Source organism: Haliotis cracherodii, unplaced genomic scaffold, assembly GCF_022045235.1.
Source record: "Haliotis cracherodii isolate W230 unplaced genomic scaffold, xgHalCrac1.p SCAF_6, whole genome shotgun sequence".
NCBI classification, from domain to species: Eukaryota; Metazoa; Mollusca; class Gastropoda; order Lepetellida; family Haliotidae; genus Haliotis; species Haliotis cracherodii.
In genome coordinates this window covers 25421629-25440756 of record NW_027266319.1, presented here as the reverse complement: position 1 = coordinate 25440756, position 19128 = coordinate 25421629, and the positions used below count along the sequence as shown (strand labels likewise).

At 41.0% G+C, this 19128-nt stretch overlaps 3 protein-coding genes across 3 annotated transcripts; all 3 read left to right on the top strand.

Annotated features, from left to right (window-relative positions):
* Nucleotides 1-514: 514 nt before the first annotated feature.
* Nucleotides 515-6174, top strand: LOC139446324 (serine-rich adhesin for platelets-like). Its single transcript, XM_071227671.1, has 2 exons — nucleotides 515-1606; nucleotides 4669-6174. The coding sequence occupies exons 1-2, from the start codon at nucleotides 515-517 to the stop codon at nucleotides 6172-6174; spliced, it is 2598 nt and encodes an 865-aa protein (XP_071083772.1).
* Nucleotides 6175-6871: 697 nt separating this feature from the next.
* LOC139446323 (uro-adherence factor A-like) lies at nucleotides 6872-7877 on the top strand. Its single transcript, XM_071227670.1, has 2 exons — nucleotides 6872-7696; nucleotides 7857-7877. Exons 1-2 carry the CDS (start codon nucleotides 6872-6874, stop codon nucleotides 7875-7877), a joined length of 846 nt encoding a protein of 281 aa, XP_071083771.1.
* A 78-nt stretch (nucleotides 7878-7955) lies between these two features.
* Nucleotides 7956-18892, top strand: LOC139446747 (uncharacterized). Its single transcript, XM_071228050.1, has 11 exons — nucleotides 7956-8006; nucleotides 8847-8931; nucleotides 9499-9674; nucleotides 11175-11295; nucleotides 12026-12230; nucleotides 12832-12926; nucleotides 13359-13445; nucleotides 14247-14336; nucleotides 14668-14764; nucleotides 16466-16617; nucleotides 18339-18892. Exons 1-11 carry the CDS (start codon nucleotides 7982-7984, stop codon nucleotides 18412-18414), a joined length of 1209 nt encoding a protein of 402 aa, XP_071084151.1. The 5' UTR covers nucleotides 7956-7981; the 3' UTR covers nucleotides 18415-18892.
* The last annotated feature ends 236 nt before the right edge of the window (nucleotides 18893-19128 follow it).

The following is a 19128-nucleotide window of genomic DNA, read 5'->3' as shown; positions in this document are numbered from 1 at the left end:
TAGCAACAGAAGTAAATAGTGATTGTTCGAAACAATAAGGTATGCAAAAACACACAGTGCTAAGTGTTCAAGGACGTAACAGCTTGTCTCCCCATATGCTTGTGTAAGTAGGTTTACACCACTGTGTTCAATGAATGCACGAATGATTAAGATGCAATAGTGAGTGAGTGATTTGGATTTAACGCCGCTTTTAACAACATTCCAGTTATATCGCGGCGTGTCAGCTTAATGTGTGAGGAAAGTCCGAAGTGATACAGGTCTCCGACGTTTACCACTTCGGTGAAACCCACGAGCACGGGTATGGTACTGACAAACCTAGAAATATCATCGGGGTGAACCGGCATTCGAACCCACAATCATAGGCTTCTGGCGTGCCCAAGGGACGTAACTCTCTACAGCCAATCGTGCAATAACGCACACTGTTATGAAAGCTGTAAATGAACTCAAGTAAATGTATTTGTTGTTCATATGACCAGTTTAGAGGTACCAAGACGGATTCTTGGATAATTGGATAATGCTATGGCAGTCTATGGATTTTGTGCTGCTGGAGGTGAGCATTGACGATTCATGCACGGTGAGCATTGACGATTCATACACGGTGAGCATTGACGATTCATACACGGTGAGCATTGACGATTCATGCACGGTGAGCATTGACGATTCATACACGGTGAGCATTGACGATTCATGCACGGTGAGCATTGACGATTCATACACGGTGAGCATTGACGATTCATGCACGGTGAGCATTGACGATTCATGCACGGTGAGCATTGACGATTCATACACGGTGAGCATTGACGATTCATGCACGGTGAGCATTGACGATTCATGCACGGTGAGCATTGACGATTCATACACGGTGAGCATTGACGATTCATGCACGGTGAGCATTGACGATTCATGCACGGTGAGCATTGACGATTCATGCACGGTGAGCATTGACGATTCATACACGGTGAGCATTGACGATTCATACACGGTGAGCATTGACGATTCATACACGGTGAGCATTGACGATTCATGCACGGTGAGCATTGACGATTCATACACGGTGAGCATTGACGATTCATGCACGGTGAGCATTGACGATTCATACACGGTGAGCATTGACGATTCATGCACGGTGAGCATTGACGATTCATACACGGTGAGCATTGACGATTCATACACGGTGAGCATTGACGATTCATGCACGGTGAGCATTGACGATTCATACACGGTGAGCATTGACGATTCATGCACGGTGAGCATTGACGATTCATACACGGTGAGCATTGACGATTCATGCACGGTGAGCATTGACGATTCATACACGGTGAGCATTGACGATTCATACACGGTGAGCATTGACGATTCATACACGGTGAGCATTGACGATTCATACACGGTGAGCATTGACGATTCATGCACGGTGAGCATTGACGATTCATACACGGTGAGCATTGACGATTCATACACGGTGAGCATTGACGATTCATGCACGGTGAGCACTGACGTTGTCGTCCTGAAAGACAACACGTCGACTTCTTTCAAACGGGACAACAACGGGTGTCAGCATATTGTCCCGGTAGTACTGTCCAGTGACCCTTCCTTGCACAGTTTGGTGAGGGGTTCGGTCAGTCATAGTGATGCCACCCCACAACATAACTGATTACATCTGAAAACATGACACTTGACCAGCGACGATTACCCTCGACCGTGTAGAGTCCGTCAACTTAACTTGTGGGACACCTTTTTCTCAATTATCTTCAAATGAATTCAAATTCGTGTAATCACATATACACACATCGAAATGTAATAGAAACATTTTTTTAAACATTCTTGAACACTTGTGAAAAAAGTTATCTTTATGACTATCATTAATATGTGTCGATTGTTTTGATGACAACATTCAGGGTGCAGGAGCAACTGATGGAATGTATAACAGGTCATATAAGCAAGTTATTCTCGTGAATGGCCTGAGGTCATCCTTACAAGTCTAATAATGAATATGCACAACTGGAAAACGGAAACGATACGATGGTTAACATACATTAGCCAAGAGAGCCATGTTATCACTGAAATTACGCATTATAATCACAGGTGTGTATTAATTCTTCGACAAGGAAGTCGAGAGAGGTATTCATATTGTATCGCTTTCCGGGTTTACAGAGAGAACTTTAAGAGCATTGAAAATACCACGTTCAACCCGGTTAATCTCCCCCATCAAGCCACTGACAATACTTCAAATATGTGGACACAGGACCCGTCTCAAAATCAAGATGTGCAGCAAAGTCAGACAGTTTCACTTTGAGAGTAGTGAGAAACGTTATTCGAAGATTTCACCAGACATTTGTCATCCAAAACTTTTATCTACATGAAGACTAACAATATTTCTCTTTCAAGATATACACTATGTAAGTATTTAGTGAAGTTTGGTTTTCCGCACAAACGTGTGCCAGACACAAAACTATCTCTGTGTGAAAGAACTAATTGGGTAAATATGAGAGGAAACTATTTACGCCCCATTTCAGAGAAACGAGAAGAGGTCTACAAAGTTATTTATCTTGATGACATGTGGACAACTACAAATCATACGCCATCAGTGACAGCGCTCTGACACAAGTCAGAAAAGTCAGATACCCAAGGGAAAGAAGAGAGGCTTATTACTCTACATGCATGGTCTCACTTGGGTTTCTTACCAGGTTGTAAATTGTCTTTTTCGGTCAAAATCTACTCAACGGACGCGACTACGGTATTTACAGAATATGTAACAACAGAGCTTCCTCCTACTCTCCCAGACAAGGGTTTAGTTGTGAGGGACAAGCACAATATCACAGTGATAGAGACCCATATGACAAAAAAACCCTCCAACTTCGGCTTAAAAAAGGTAGACATTTTCTCGTGGTTGTTAAGGTTAAGTGTAGCCAGAAAAGGCCACCAAACCAAAGTCTATGAAATCATTTTAGCAAACAAACCACCCCCAGAGTACTTAATGGACATAATTCTGACACATTTTTAGCCATGGAGTCTTACGTCTGCCACCGACCCGTGAAGATCCGGGGTGAAATAGGTCTTCAGAAACCCATGCTTGCCGTAAAAAGCAACCATGATTTTAGTAAGAGGCGACTAACGGGATCGGGTGGTCAGGTTCGCTGACTTGGTTGATGCATTTCATCGTAACCCACATGCTTGGATCGATGCTCATGATATCAATCACTGGGTTGTCTGGCTCAGATTCGAATACAGACGGCCGTCATATAGCTAGAATATTGCTGAGTGCGGCATTAAACAATAAACAAACAACTAGATAGACGGTAAGATTTGTTTATCGTCTTTTCGTCTATTGTTCGTCATTTCCTTGTCTCCGTAGCAGTTGCAAAATAGGGAAGGAGGCACCACCATTTTAAAGTGCATGCATTACAAAACAACACACATGTGGTTCTATTTGTGTCATTGCAACGCCCTTGTCTTTGGTCCTGCGTTCTACTTTCAGTCTGCATTACGTGGTTCTAAATATATCAGGCTGGGGAAAACCGAATAATCTGTATCAATCAGCCAAGCGTAGGAAGCCGTCCAATTCAAATATTTTTTACTCTCAAAGGTACCTGAAGGTAGGAATATTTTTGTTTCGGACAAGTAAATAACAGTGCAAGGTGTATTACATAAATACTCTTGAAATATTTGAATTATTATCTTAATGAACTTATTCTTGACCTGGCCTTTGTGCCTGCAAGGACATATTTACTTGTTATTATGTTGGAAATATTTCTGGGGCACGGGTTGCCCAGTCATCTAGGGCGCGGCGATTCGCTGTGCAGAGTTGCTTTCCCTTTGGCAATCCAGAAACCTATGATTGTGGGTTCGAATCCCGGTTCGCCCCGATTATGTTTCTAGGTTTGCCAGCACCATATCCGTGCTCGTGGGTTTCACCGAAGTGGTAAACGTCTGAGACCTGCATCACTTTCCTCCCACGTTAAGCTGACACGCCGTGAATGGAATAATGTTAATATATATTTTGCTAGCGATACAAATCGTCATTGTGTTTTGAACACGTGGCTAAATCCGGGATACTGAGAGCAGCTGTATTTACCTAATTAATAATCGCGACATTTCGTGATTCTGTTTCAAGTGGCGAGGGCTATATGTAAATATTATCTTTTTACTTACAGTGAAACGTCGTTAAAAAGGACCTTAGCGTTCCCACTGAAATTGTACGAATAAACAAATCAGATAGTGTGAATAGATAACGGGCTCCTAATAGATGTCAGGTCTCTTATATAAGATGGGTCTCTTCTAGACGCCTGGTCTCTAATGCATTCCGGGTATCTAATGCACGTAAGTGTCTAATGCACTCTAGGTCTCTCATAAACGACTGGTCACTAATGCACTCTGGGTGTCTAATGCAATGCAGGCCTCTTCTAAGCACGTAACGTATCTAATGCATTCCAGGTGTCTAGTGCACTCTAGGTGTCTAATGCGCTCCTGGTGTCTAATGCACTCCTGGTGTCTAATGCACTCCTGGTGTCTATTGCAATTCAGGTATCTTATGCAAACTGGGTGTCTAATGCACTCAAGGTATCTAATGCATTCCTGGTGTCTATTGCGCTTCTGGTGTCTAATGCATTTCAGGTTTTTAATGCACTCCTGGTGTCTAATGCATCCCTGGTGTCTCATGCACTCTAGGTATCTAATGCATTCCTGGTGTCTATTGCGCTCCTGGTGTCTATTGCATTCCTTGTTTCTAATGCACTCCTGGTGTCTAATGCATTCATGGTGTCTAATGCACTCCTGGTGTCTAATGTAATTCTGGTGTCTAGTGATTTCCAGGTGTCTAATGCACTCCTGGTATCTAATGCACTCCCGGTGTCTAATGCACTCCTGATCTCTAATGCATTCATGGTCTCTAATGCACTCCGTGCCTCTAATGCACTCCAGGTCTCTATTGCATTCCTAGTGTCTAATGCACTACTGGTGTCTAATGTATTTCTGGTGTCTAATGCACCACGTGCTTCTAATGCATTCCTTGTGTCTCATACATTCCAGGTGTCTAATGCACTACGTGCCTCCAATGCTTCCCTGGTGTCTCATACATTCCAGGTGTCTAATGCACTACGTGCCTCCAATGCTTCCCTGGTGTCTCATACATTCCAGGTGGCTAATGCACTACGTGCCTCCAATGCTTCCCTGGTGTCTCATACATTCCAGGTGTCTAATGCACTACGTGCCTCCAATGCTTCCCTGGTGTCTCATACATTCCAGGTGGCTAATGCACTCCGTGCCTCAAATGCACTCCAGGTCTCTAATGCATTCCTGGTGTCTAATGCACTCCGTGCCTCTAATGCCTTCCTGGTGTCTCATGCCTTCCTGGTGTCTAATGCACTCCAGGTCTCTAATGCATTCCTTGTTTCAAATGCACTCCGTGCCTCTAATACCTTCCTGGTGTCTAATGCCTTCCTGGTGTCTAATGCACTTCGGGTGTCTAATGCATTCCTTGTTTCAAATGCACTCCGTGCCTCTAATACCTTCCTGGTGTCTCATGCCTTCCTGGTGTCTAATGCACTCCGGGTGTCTAATGCATTCCTTGTTTCAAATGCACTCCGTGCCTCTAATACCTTCCTGGTGTCTCATGCCTTCCTGGTGTCTAATGCACTCCGGGTGTCTAATGCATTCCTTGTTTCAAATGCACTCCGTGCCTCTAATACCTTCCTGGTGTCTCATGCCTTCCTGGTGTCTAATGCACTCCGGGTTTCTAATGCATTCCTTGTTTCAAATGCACTCCGTGCCTCTAATACCTTCCTGGTGTCTCATGCCTTCCTGGTGTCTAATGCACTCCGGGTGTCTAATGCATTCCTTGTTTCAAATGCACTCCGTGCCTCTAATACCTTCCTGGTGTCTCATGCCTTCCTGGTGTCTAATGCACTCCGGGTATCTAATGCATTCCTTGTTTCAAATGCACTCCGTGCCTCTAATGCCTTCCTGGTGTCTAATGCATTCCGGGTGTCAAATGCATTCCTTGTTTCAAATGCACTCCGTGCCTCTAATACCTTCCTGGTGTCTAATGCATTCCGGGTGTCAAATGCATTCCTTGTTTCAAATGCACTCCGTGCCTCTAATGCCTTCCTGGTGTCTAATTCGTTCCTGGTCTCAAATGAACCCGGTGCCTCTAATGCGCTCCTGGTGTCTAATTAACTCCATTTCTCTAACGCATTCCTGGTGTCGAATGCATTACAGGTGTCTAACGCACTCCTAGTGTCTAACGCACTCCTGGTGTTTAATGCACTTCTGATGTCTAATGCATTCATGGTATCTAATGCACTCCATGCCTCTAATGCATTCCATGTGTCTAATGCACGCCGTGCCTCTAATGCATCCAATGTGTCTAATGCATTCCGGGTATCTAATGCATTCCTTGTTTCAAATGCACTCCGTGCCTCTAATGCCTTCCTGGTGTCTAGTGCATTCCTGGTGTCTAATACATTCCAGGTGTCCTATGCATTCCAGGTGTCTAATGCATTCATGGTCTCTTACGCACTCCAGGTCTCTAATGCATTCCTGGTCTCAAATGCATCCGGTGCCTCTAATGCGCTCCTGGTGTCTAATAGACTCCATTTCTATCATGCATTCCTGGTGTCAAATGCATTACGGATGTCTAACGCACTCCTGGTGTCTAATGCACTTCTAATGTCTAATGCATTCATGGTATCTAATGCACTCCATGCCTCTAATGCATTCCATGTGTCTAATGCGCTCCGTGCCTCTAATGCCCTCCTGGTGTCTAATGCACTCCTGGTGTCTAATGCACTCCTGGTCTCAAATGCATTCCTGGTCTCAAATGCACCCAAGGTGTAATATGCACTCCGTGAATCAAATGCATTCCTGATGACTAATGACACTCCAGGTGTCTAATACTCTCCTGGTGTCTAATGCACTCTGTGCCTCTTATGCCCACCTGGTGTCTAATGCGCTCCTGGTGTCTAATGCATTCATTGTATCTAATGCACTCCTGGTGTCTAATGCACTCTGTGCCTCTTATGACCTCCTGGTGTCTAATGCGCTCCTGGTGTCTAATGCATTCATGGTCTCTAATGCACTCCTGGTGTCTAATGCACTCTGTGCCTCTTATGCCCTCCTGGTGTCTAATGCATTCATGGTCTCTAATGCATTCATGGTCTCTAATGCACTCTGTTCCTCTAATGCGCTCCTGGTGTCTAATGCACTCCTGGTGCCTAATGCACTCCGTGCCTCTAATGCGTTCCTGGTGTCTAATGCATTCATGGTCTCTAATGCACCCCTGGTGTCTAATGTATTTCTGGTTTCTAATACACTCCAGGTGTCTAATGCATTCATGGTCTCCAATGCACTCCTGGTGTCTTATGCGCTCTGTGCCTCTTATGCCCTCCTGGTGTCTAATGCGCTCCTGGTGTCTAATGCATTCATGGTCTCTAATGCACTCTGTGCCTCTAATGCGCTCCTGGTGTCTAATGCACTCCTGGTGTCTAATGCGCTCCTTGTGTCTAATGCACTCCTGGTGTCTAATGCACTCCGTGCCTCTAATGCGCTCCTGGTGTCTAATGCATTCATGGTCTCTAATGCACTCCTGGTGTCGAATGTATTTCTGGTTTCTAATACACTCCAGGTGTCTAATGCATTCATGGTCTCCAATGCACTCCTGGTGTCTAATGCATTCCTGGTGGCTAATGCACTCCTGATCGTAAGCACCCCCCCCCCCCCCCCCCCACACACACACACACACACAAACACACACCCACCCTTACCAGCACCACCCCTGGTCGGACCCTTATAATAGGTGACACCTACATCCAATCCCATCTGAGTCTCATATGCAATGTGTACTGTTTGTTCTACAATAGAGACCGCAGTCGGTATGTTGAACTAAGGCCTGTTCAAACGAACAATCGGATCCGTTTCTGTGTATGTTCACAATGAAAGGAACTGCCTTTCAGTAACATGTGACATGTTCTAAGCCTCGGATTTAATGGATACATTCATCACTGTAGCAGGTAACTAACAATACTTTACCTCAAATCTTTTAAACTGAACGATAGTTAATAATAGTTACAAACATAACTAGGGTAAAAAGGTAAAGGGGTTATACAACATACACAACGCCAATGTGTCAGTATACAGTGAACACCCGTTAATGGGGACAATAGCTACACGTACAGCTCGTTGATATTGATTCATAGAATGTCAGCGTGACATTGGCTTTGACCTTAAGCTGACGTGGCTTATTGCGCAGTATGCGTGGAGATTGTCGTTCTTTACAAAACCGTATTTAGATTCTTTGTTCAGGTGGTGTAAACGAATTTCATAAAGTGTAGTGTTGATATTCTTTCGTGGAGACATTGACGAGGTACAAAACGTAGGCGCAGTTCAGTTAACACCGATTTCAACTATATCCTAGCTTTGTTCACCTCGAGAGTCACTCTCGGCTGACAACTGACACGCATGGAGATAAACACAGAGAATTCGCCAAGTGAAACAAGTGAAGGGAGGTGAAAAGGGGTTTGACGTCGCGCAGAAGATTATTGCACTTATATGCGACGTGCATGCATATATATATATATATATATATATATATATATATATATATATAAAAAGATAGATAGATAGATAGATAGATCTCTTTAAAGATTGACTGTGTAGTTCTATATATATGTGTGTGTGTGTGTGTGTGTGTGTGTGTGTGTGTGTGTGTGTGTGTGTGTGTGTGTGTGTGTGTGTGTACAAGCACTCCTTGTCACATTAACATCGAGCTTCTAACCGCCTACAAAGATGTACTAGTATTTGTGTGACTCTTAAGCAAAATTAATATATTTCCCTGTCCCTGACTAATCCAGATCGGAAGGAACATCAGCTGACGATGGCGGATGTCCGGGTGATAAACTACATGGGCTGGGCGGAATATCTAATTACCTGTGACAGGTAGGTTTACAGGATGACGTAAACCACGTACATGTACTTTATATCTCACATCAAATTATTGACGATGGCATAAATCTATATGTGGAGGAGGATGATTTTATGTATTATACTGCTTTTGAAAAACTCCAGCAATGTCACGACGGGGGCTGCAAGAAACGGGCTTTTCCCAATTTGCCCATGTGGGGAATCGAACCTGGGTTTCGGCGTGACGAGCGAACGCTTTAACCACTAGGCTACTACACCCTTACTTCACCATACATACATACATATAACCATAGACTAACATATAGTCTCTGAAATGAACATATCATACAGAAAATAAAAAGGGAGCCCAGTGATTCTCTTCATTTTCAGATACTGCAGTAATCTAGACTTGCCAAACATTATAGACTTGCATGGGCTGTAGTTGATATAAATGTATCAGGGTCTGTAAGACAGACTAATATAACCAGCATAATGTGTTATCGTAATGCAAAATGAAAAGAATCAACCACGTGTTTAAATGTTAGTTCGTTCCGTCGCTGATTTGTGAATAATGATTTAAGATCAGGACTTTTCTCTTGACAGCCTCCACAAGTTGCAAGAAGGGATAACAAAAGAAGCCAACGTAACAGGTTCAGCCCAGTTGCTTCTCTGTAAAGGGGAGCAACTCCAACAGAGTAATTTCAAGTCTGTATACGGTGTGAGAATGTTGTATCTCTACACGCGCGGCACGAACGCGGTGCAGTATATTATAACTAGTGGTGAGTATAAGGTTAAGTACCTTATGATCTGGGCTCAATTATTTCATGTGGTAAAAGCATTGGTGTTCACGACCAGCCCGCAAATTTTATTTTTGCACTGTTATTTCGAAATAACGTTTTCAAATCAAATTTCGTATTGGACCCCATTCCAATCTTTGCATAAGTCGGAAATTGAAATCGGGCCTCGACTAAACGCCGGGGATACAGAGTTTCTGAAAAAAATATACGCACGGGCGTTTAATGAAGAAAATACGGAATATAGGTCCCCACTACGCCATGCGTGTCGTACGAGCAAACTAGCAAAAATAGTCTTGCAATCATCAGTTTTAGTTTCTTGGGGCTTTCATCCCGGGGCTTTAATATTTCAGTCATTAATAAGGAAATATGTATAGTATCAGACACATGATATATATTTGAGAAATGACTCTCACTTTGTGTGAGTTCATTGGAGTATGACCCTTCATAGAGTGAGGGCCAAACTGTATGAATGTCGGAGCTTGTTACATACTTGGGGCAGCACAAAAACAAGCAAGAAGTCCCTGAAACAGCATTTCAAACAGAGTTATTATAAATTCATGATTGCTGTAAATAGAGTAAACTACGGTTATAACGAACTCGAAGGGACCACTAACTTTAGTTTGTTATAACCGTAGTTCGTTATAAGCATATATATAGCATAAAAATAACAAATAGTCGGGACCATAAAATCAGTTCGTTATATCCGTCAGTTCGTTATAAGCGTGTTCGTTATAAACGTACTTTACCGTATATCCAATAGACTGAATACCCAAAGAAAACTATCAATACTCAAAGTGAATGAAAACATGTAAGTAAATACTCATTGTCTACAAAGAATTATCCGGAACCCTGATAAAATCAATTATGGAACAATGCAGGCGTTAAGGGAATCGAAACAACATTCCAGGCATCATTTGTTATCTATTAGACGGCTTTCACCATCATCGTCTAACTACAACATTTCGGCGCCTTGGCATACTTGTAAAACATCATATGTCTTTCAGCAAAATGAAATTTATGGAAAATCAATTATGCGTAATGGCTGTATGTACAAGGAGAAAGTATACTGACGTGTAAGAAATTCACACACGGGTCGTTGATAACAGTACATGGGGTATACTACACAACGAAGTATTGTGCCTCAAACGGAGAAAACCTCCTACCCCAATCGGCGTATAAGAACTAAATTGCGGTATTTCTTGGGAAACAGATGCAGTTCTTTCATGATCCTATTGTCTTTTATATTTAAAATCTTCACCTTGAACCAAACATTCTTTTGAAAATGTCAACCTCATAACAAAACCAATTGCCTATGAATGCGAATGCAACATAACCAATTACTAGAGAGACAATCGGGGCATCTCTGAAATTTAGTGCTGTTGAAAATGTACCAATTTTCACTTTTATCACCGTTTCTGCTATCCATTTAGACATCTTGTTGTCCAAAATATATAGTGCTATATTAGCAGTGTCTCTTGTCAGAGAGAACTACTCCTGGAATTGGCCTACTGGATGACGATGAATACATTCGCTGGTTCCAACGAAGTTTAAAAACTGCAAAGACGAATTTTGATTGCATCCTGGAGGGAGCATATGAATTTCAGTAAGTATCGTTTGTCTCATTTGTCAGCTACGTAAATTGTGTGCATGTCATAATTTAGTTCGGTTCAAATTTAATCATGACATAATAATTGAGAATATTAAATGTTATTATTAATAAAATATTAATAATTGTGACTATAGTTTGGCCATTATTTACGAAATTGCGGAAATGAATTATTTTTCTGCTGCAAATATGCTGTACCAAATCAGTTATACATAACATGAATGTTTGTTGCACAACGATATCCATTGAATAAATGCGTTTAATATAGAACAACAATTCAGCAGCTCCATCCTTCGGTATCAATATTTCACAACTGTTGACACCCGTGAAGATCGGGGTTAGAATAGTTCTTCAGCAACCCATGCTTGCCATAAAAGGCGATTATGCTTGTCGTAAGAGGCGACTAACGGGATCGGGTGATCAGGCTCGGTGACTTTGTTCATGCATGTCATCGTATCCCTATTATGTATTATGTATTTAACCACTAGGCTACCCGACCGCCCCTCAAAGCCTTAGAGTTACATTGTAGACATATTGGGGACATTTCATATGTTATCAAATGAACAGTCGAACATTGTGCCACAAGTAGGACTGTATAAGCTCACCCGGTATAACTCACTATTTTGCATTGTGATTCCTCAACGCAAGCGTAAAAGTTCTTACGACTATGCAAGTAGTTGTGTCCAGGTTATTCCTTTCATTGACTCGGTGCTATATTTTGTCAAAGGTATTTCACGACAGAGACAATCAGTATGTTGATCAAGCATATTGATGGGTTGGAGATTGTGTTCAAAGAAATTAGGAAAAGAGTATTCTTCTTATCTGCCTTGGAGGAAGCTAAAAGCAAGATGATGCTGACTGACCAAAAACAAAAGGATTTGCTTCAACGTATTAAAATGTTGTTGGTCGACTTGCCTCGGCGGTATCAGCAGGTGAGACGTTTATATCCAAGATGGCCGCCACAAATATTTGTGGGAAAACTGGCAATATCTTTCTTAAACACTGATGTCTTTGTGATTTTAGACCTTGATACCAAGACTCGTCAAGCGTTTTAATTATACGTTTAAATCTCCTTGTCGGGACTCTGGCCGAATGCTCGAAGGCGCTGTTATTCGCCATGAAGACTTGTGTTCCATGAGTCGTGTCAGAGTCCGCTGATCGTTAGATTGCACCCAGGGCTCCTTTTCACAAAGTGATGTTAGCTCAACGGTTGTCATAAGTCTATGTTAAAGAATGAGAGTTACGGTCGTTTTGCCGAAGGAGCACCAGGTTTCGCCCCGATTCTTATCCTTGGTCTGTCAGCTCAATCAGTACCCCTTATCATGGCTATCACCAGACTGGAAACGCCCACTACTGCTTTCCCATCACATATATCTGATACGCCATGATATAAGTGACAAATATATTTAAATCGTCGTTAAACACAACAAACCACCTCAATCACTTTGTCATGGTACTAAGGTGTCATCCACACGTATTACGTGGTTGTCTTAGTATTGGTCTTAAATTGAAAAAAATCAGTCTTCATTTCAGTGCAAATGTAATTTGTCTCTCCAAGAATACCTGCAGACTCAGCTTAAAGAAGACGAGAAGGACAAAGCATTCTCTAGAGAGTTACAAGAGCGGCAGTGAGTAACTTACTTGCCACTTGCTAATTTCCGACATTTAAATTAATGGTTTCCATATTCCAACAAAAACAAATATCACACCATGCTGCCCCTGTTATGCACATTAATTTATAAATATTAAGTTAACCTGAAACGTCATTAAGTCCTCATTATAATTATATATTTCATATCAATCGTGTTAATTTCAGTTAAAAGTTATGTGTTTATCACGTTGCGTTTTTTCTGTAATAAATCGGTCATCAGTGGGGTTTAAAAAAAGAAAGAAAAAAAAGTCCGAGGCCATCAACTTGCAAGATCAGACATTGGATTTTCTTTTATAAAATATAGCAATGACTTGGTTGATGACTTGTCGATTATTTTTACACGAGCTTGTGAATGAACTAAGGGTGTTATTCACGAGATCAATCAATGGCCTCTGTCGTTGCCTTGCAGGTTCGAAGCCGAAAGAAAGTTGGCACTAATCGAAGAGTTTTACGAACCTTCCATGGACCTTTCTGCTGGCCGGCAGAGCACGGTTATGTAAGACGAGATTCAAACTATTGGTTATAAACATACTGTATTTTCAATGTTGATCTAGGTTACCTGTAGTTTATACCGTTTAATTTGAAAGCTAACACGCATGGCAAGTTAAGCAAAGCCAACAAGGCTTAGTTCAACATTTGACGTAACCCCCGTGAAGATTCGGGTTAGAATTGGTCTGACAATGACCATGATCCACGTTTTCTCGGTTAGAAAATACTGCCACAGCTATTTCGAATTATTGAAGCAACTGTTATTCTTTTTTGTATCCTGTAATTGTTCGTATCAGTTTTACAAAAGGCCTACCGACAATGATTGAGAAGGAAGTGTCTCTATAAATATTAGCTTGCGCGGTGTTTCCGCCTTACAGTTGTTAATACCATGGCTGCTTTTTGTTTTTTTCCTCCAAAATCATGGTTCAACTCTGCATAATGTAATGAGTATGTCTGTTTGGGAACCTATGTATGCGGTGCGGTAGCCAAGTGGATAAAGCGTTCGCTCGCCGCGCCAAAGACACGGGTTTCGATTCCACATGCGCACAATGTGTGAAGCTCATTTCTGGCGTCCACCGCAATGATATTGCTGGAATATTGATAAAAGCGGCGTAAACCACACTCACTCACTATACAACTTGAAATGACAAAAAAATTATGCAGTTATGGTAAAGTTAAAACTGATTAACAGTTTGATAACTGAACTTTCTAAAACTACATCCCAAATTGTATTTAGCTCCGTGTTTAATTATATTCGCTTCCTGGAAAATGCTCATGCTATGTTTTACATATTGTTTTCTGTTTGAAGCCAAAGGACCAGGAGAGAGTGTGACAAATTACTCCTTGACATTAAAACAATGCTTTACAATCTGCACTCGAGATACATTAAGAAAATCAGGTAAATATTCGTACACGGGTTAATATCTAAGGCGCCGCAATTCGCTCTGCGTCTTCGAGGCGTGACCGAAAGCTATGTTGGGTCGAATCCAAGATATTTATGTCGTCATATCATTGAAAACCTTTTCAAAGCGGGGTTAAGCAGCGACTCATCTTGATTTATGTAACGCTATTTCAAATAACTCACGATTAGTTTTTTTTTCGCGAAATGGTAGACCACGACGACCAAAAAGACATGTTACACAGAGGGTGTGTTGGTGGAAGTTTAATTTTAGAACATGACACATTTCTACTTATATTGTAAGTTTCATGTAGAAGTAAATGTATTTCAGGCGTCAGATGAAGAATTTTGACGATATACGTCGGATACAAAGGGACATAGACAAGATTGCAAGTGATCAGAAAACGATGACAGACAAAGCTGACAAGGTGGGATGTTTCTGATTGCCATGATAGTTTTACATTTCTATTTGAAGTTGTGGAAAATGATATTTCTTGTTTCTATTTTTGTTATAAATATATTTTTGGTAACTAAAGAAACTCATCTCAGGTATAATCATGTTTACCTTTAAAGCCAAATATAATATTTTCCTTTGTATATATTACCTCCCCTGATATCTGTTCAAGCCAATCCGTCAAATCGCTCAAGATCCTTGAAATATGTGGTCATTCACATAGTATATGAATTATGATCTCTGATGTCTCATCGCAAAATGTGTAATGGTTTAAATCTATGTATCCCATTTGAAATAGAAATATTTTTATCCTTAGAATATTATGAATGGTTTTGAATTGGCGCCATTGCCATTACTAATACTTTCCTTATACCTATTATTTATCATATTGTTTATGAAACATTCTTTCCACTTTCTGTAACCGGATGTCCTTGTAAAGGCTGCATTTAATGAAGTCAAACGTGAAACAATATACTTCCTTTCAAAATGATAGTTTGACATGTTACCATTAAATGGGAGAGCTGGCATTAGGTATGGTTATTTTAGAAACTATTTATGTTTCTATTCTGGCAAAAGGTTAAGAACAGCATTTTTAATTCTTTGAAATGTGAGAAAACGCGTGTTTATGTTATACTTTTTTAAACGATTTTTTGAAAGTTGCATGTTACACCATTAACATGAAATATATCATTGACTAGCCTCACTCCTGCATGTACCATTCGACATCTCCTACTGCTTTACCATCCACTGTAGTGTTACTATTGTGACATTGTTGTATACTTATTCCCTCTTTAATTGCATATATATATATATATATATATATATATATATATATATATATATATATATATATATATATATATGCCCAAGCCTTCACGACATCTCTCCACCATCGATTAGAGATGTTTGCGATAATATTGTCATCAATATAAACTGGATATCATAATCCATTCAGTTCCATAACAGATGCTGGTACAAAGGGTGACCTCTGGTAATTAGTCTCTCAATGCATGAAATCTTCTGTGCCTCGATAATAGTTTGTATTATTGGGACATTTATTCCACCATAGTTTGAAGGTAATGACCTAATTTTTATTTTAACTTCGTCTTGTTTGCCTCTCCAGATAAATTGGTATCATATTTGTAAAGCTATCCACTAAATGAATTGCAGATATGGTAGTGCCGAGAATAAAGTAAGGGATTTCAATACTACATTTATCATTTCGCAACGAACACGTTACCTGTTCGTAATTAATAATTTCCATGTTGTTATATGAAAGGGGGCTGTGTATGGTACTCAGTAGGAATTGACAACTAGGAGTCGATGATTATATAATCATCGACTCCTAGTTATCCGTGCGTGCGTGCGTGCGTGCGTGCGTGCGTGTGCCAGATCAGCACATAGTCAAAGCAGTGGTGGTGCTGGTGCCCCGGAGCACCTCGCAAGATTTCATTATTGTCATACACCTATTACTAGAAACTAACATTTATTACATTTTTGGAAATTAAGTTATTCCTGAGTATCGCCTCCTTTTTAAAAAAAAGAGTATATCACATTAAGGATTATAGCAATACGTAAGAATAGGGCATATTTTATCATCTTTTGAGTAGTATACATAGTGGCCACTAAAATGTTGTCAGCAACAATATTTAGATGTTCGTTTTATATATTCTAGATCCTTGAGTTGACCGTTACTGGACAGGCCAAAAACAGAGATGGAGGCTATGGCGGGAGTCGTAGTGCTGGTGTGACGTACAATGCTGTGCTAGGTGCGGCAGTTCAGCCTAGCCTGTTGACCAGTGCTAGTGCTAATGCAATTTCAGCAGAGTAAGTGATACATATCCTATGTTCGCATGCGTGGGATTGATCAGAGCTTTATTGATCGATAGGCATGAAATGATGGCCTTATATGTATGACATATATTGCAATATTTGTTACCATATAATACAAGTTACTTTTCACGCTAAAGAGTAAAGGATCACAAGAGAGTCTTTTCATATTATGTTTTGTTTAGGGACATTTGCTATTTACGTGGAAACAAGGACTTCACATTTCCAATAGGAGATTTGCAATGAGCAGGAGGGGTATTTCTTTGACCATATTGACTCTCGACCAGCATCAACAAAAATATACTAATTTAGTAATTTAGTAATGCATACTTAAAGTTGGGCCTTTGCATCCGTTTACTAATGACACTTGTCTGAATTAATTTTTTAAGGTGGCGCACAGTGATGTGATTTGAGACTGTCTTTTGAAGGGCATTACAGTTAAATTATTTGCAGTATGTACAACACTTACAGCTGGACAAATCCAGATCCAGTTGCATTTTCCCGAGGCAAGGGAGATAACTGACTACAAAAGCCCACTTTCCACCCTTGCCGAACAAGGCTGCAATTATGGAGATATATTTTGGCTGGACTAACGAGTCTATGCATAGTCCAATCAAATAGAGTAAGGAACTAGACATCCGGTTCGTGAAAAAACATGGATTTCAAGTGCAGACTTCGGTCGACTGCACGATTTGCAAATCATGTGTTCCGCCATTTGGGCGTCGACAGATGTTGTCCAAATCTTTTAATGTTTTTGATCAAGGTACTCAAGAGACTTGATGCTCTTCGCGGGGAAAGACCCGTTTTATATACAATATAGATCTTGATTATCAATCAGATCGTCCTCACTGGACGCAGTCATTTTGTTTAAAGTCAGTGCAAGTGGAGGGACATAGAAGGGACATAGCTCTGGTGGCCCTTCGACCGAGACTGGAAATTCCAGCCTAGTTCGGCATGGTGGTGAAATGAGGTGAAGTGAGGTGAGGTGAGGTGAGGTGAGGTGAGGTGAGGTGAGGTGAAATGAGGTTTAACGTCGCGTCCAAGATAATTGCACTTGTATAGCGATGGGTATGTACGTGCCTGTGTGTGTGTGTGTGTACTAGTTTGAACTGATGCCGATTTATAATGCCAGCTCACTGACATACCATGCCGCAGTTTAACATGAATACCCCACTCAGACACAGTATACTGACTTCAAGCCGACCAGTCCTCGTTTTAGCCCCTTAATGCCGAGCGCCAGATAGGGTAACAACAAGTACCATCTTTTAACCCTTTTGGTATGACACAGCCGGGGATCAAAACCCGGACCTTCCGCTCTACCACTAGACCACGAAGGCGGTCCATTGGGAATTGAAATAATACATCAAATATTGAAACTGAAAATGTGGGGAAGTGTTAATAGGATATTATTTAAAGCTGTAGAGGTGGGAATCACGTGTAAGTGACCTTCCGTTTACACATTATTGATCGGAAAATAGGAATTATCGCATATACACGCAGAGCGTTCCTGTGAAGACTCGCTGATGGACAGAAGGGTGTGTCTGGACTTTTATAGTCAGTTAACGCCCTTGCCTCGGGAAGATGATCTAGTTAAGGAAGAAACAGTTATTTAGAGGGTTTGCTCAGCTGCAAAGTTTTGCACACATCTCCAATGTACATTTTGCAGAACACGTCTGTCAAATCTTTCAGTATTGTCAAGAGCTCTCTAAATGTTTCAGGATTCGTTCTCTGGTGCAACAAACCAGACAGGTTGCTAGTTGGTGGGAAGAAAAGACAGAGCTCATCAGGGAGTGAGTTTGTACAGGTCTATTTTTCAATGACTACATTTATGGTGTCTTCAAAGTAACAGCAATGACCACCAATAAATTAAGTCCCAAATCCTTGTCATTCTAGTATCTTCTTCATGTGGGTTGTGATCCTTCTTTATGATCCTGTCGGTACATACCGATGCTGAATAGTTTCGCCAAAATAGTAAACCTCTTAAAGAGGAAAAAGATGGATTGGGTGGTTAGACTTGGGGAATGATGACATGGAATCAACAGTTTCAGATGCTTCTCATAACGTTTGACTGGTCCAGCTCGACTGTTGATGGTTGTGGCATTAAACAAGCAAACATGAAGACATAATTCACCAGATAAATGAAGTGAATGTTTGCTTCTGATTACCTACTAATATATGCAACCATCTTTAAGCACCCCGCTGTTAGCATGGTATGGCTTTATACTTTATATTTGTTACACCAACTAAGTTTGCAACTAGTTGACTGGATGACGTTGGAGGTCTAGGTCACATGAAGGGAAGTAAACGTCCCCAGAAGCGTGTGCACATTGTCTTGCATGATGTCAAGTTTTAATGGTTTTGATATATATTTCTGATGGGAAAACTTTTGGGTATTCAGGACAAGGTGGGCTGCTTTTGTTTTTGCTTGTAATATCATCTTTTAGTTGTTATTTCGCTTATTTTAAGAATCGAAGAATGTGAAATTCACAGTTCTGGCTAGCTGTTTAA

Bases quoted from the DNA above. Each gene is read 5' to 3' on its own strand.
- LOC139446747 (XM_071228050.1), top strand. From the start codon at position 7,982: ATGGATACATTCATCACTGTAGCAG. The intron at 9,675-11,174 runs GTGAGTATAAGG...GTCTCTTGTCAG, and splicing joins GCAGTATATTATAACTAGTG to AGAGAACTACTCCTGGAATT. The intron at 12,927-13,358 runs GTGAGTAACTTA...GTTGCCTTGCAG, and splicing joins AGAGAGTTACAAGAGCGGCA to GTTCGAAGCCGAAAGAAAGT.
- LOC139446324 (XM_071227671.1), top strand. From the start codon at position 515: ATGCTATGGCAGTCTATGGATTTTGTGCTGCTGGAGGTGAGCATTGAC. The intron at 1,607-4,668 runs GTGAGGGGTTCG...CATGCACTCTAG, and splicing joins ACCCTTCCTTGCACAGTTTG to GTATCTAATGCATTCCTGGT.
- LOC139446323 (XM_071227670.1), top strand. From the start codon at position 6,872: ATGACACTCCAGGTGTCTAATACTCTCCTGGTGTCTAATGCACTCTGT. The intron at 7,697-7,856 runs GTAAGCACCCCC...GTTCTACAATAG, and splicing joins TGGCTAATGCACTCCTGATC to AGACCGCAGTCGGTATGTTG.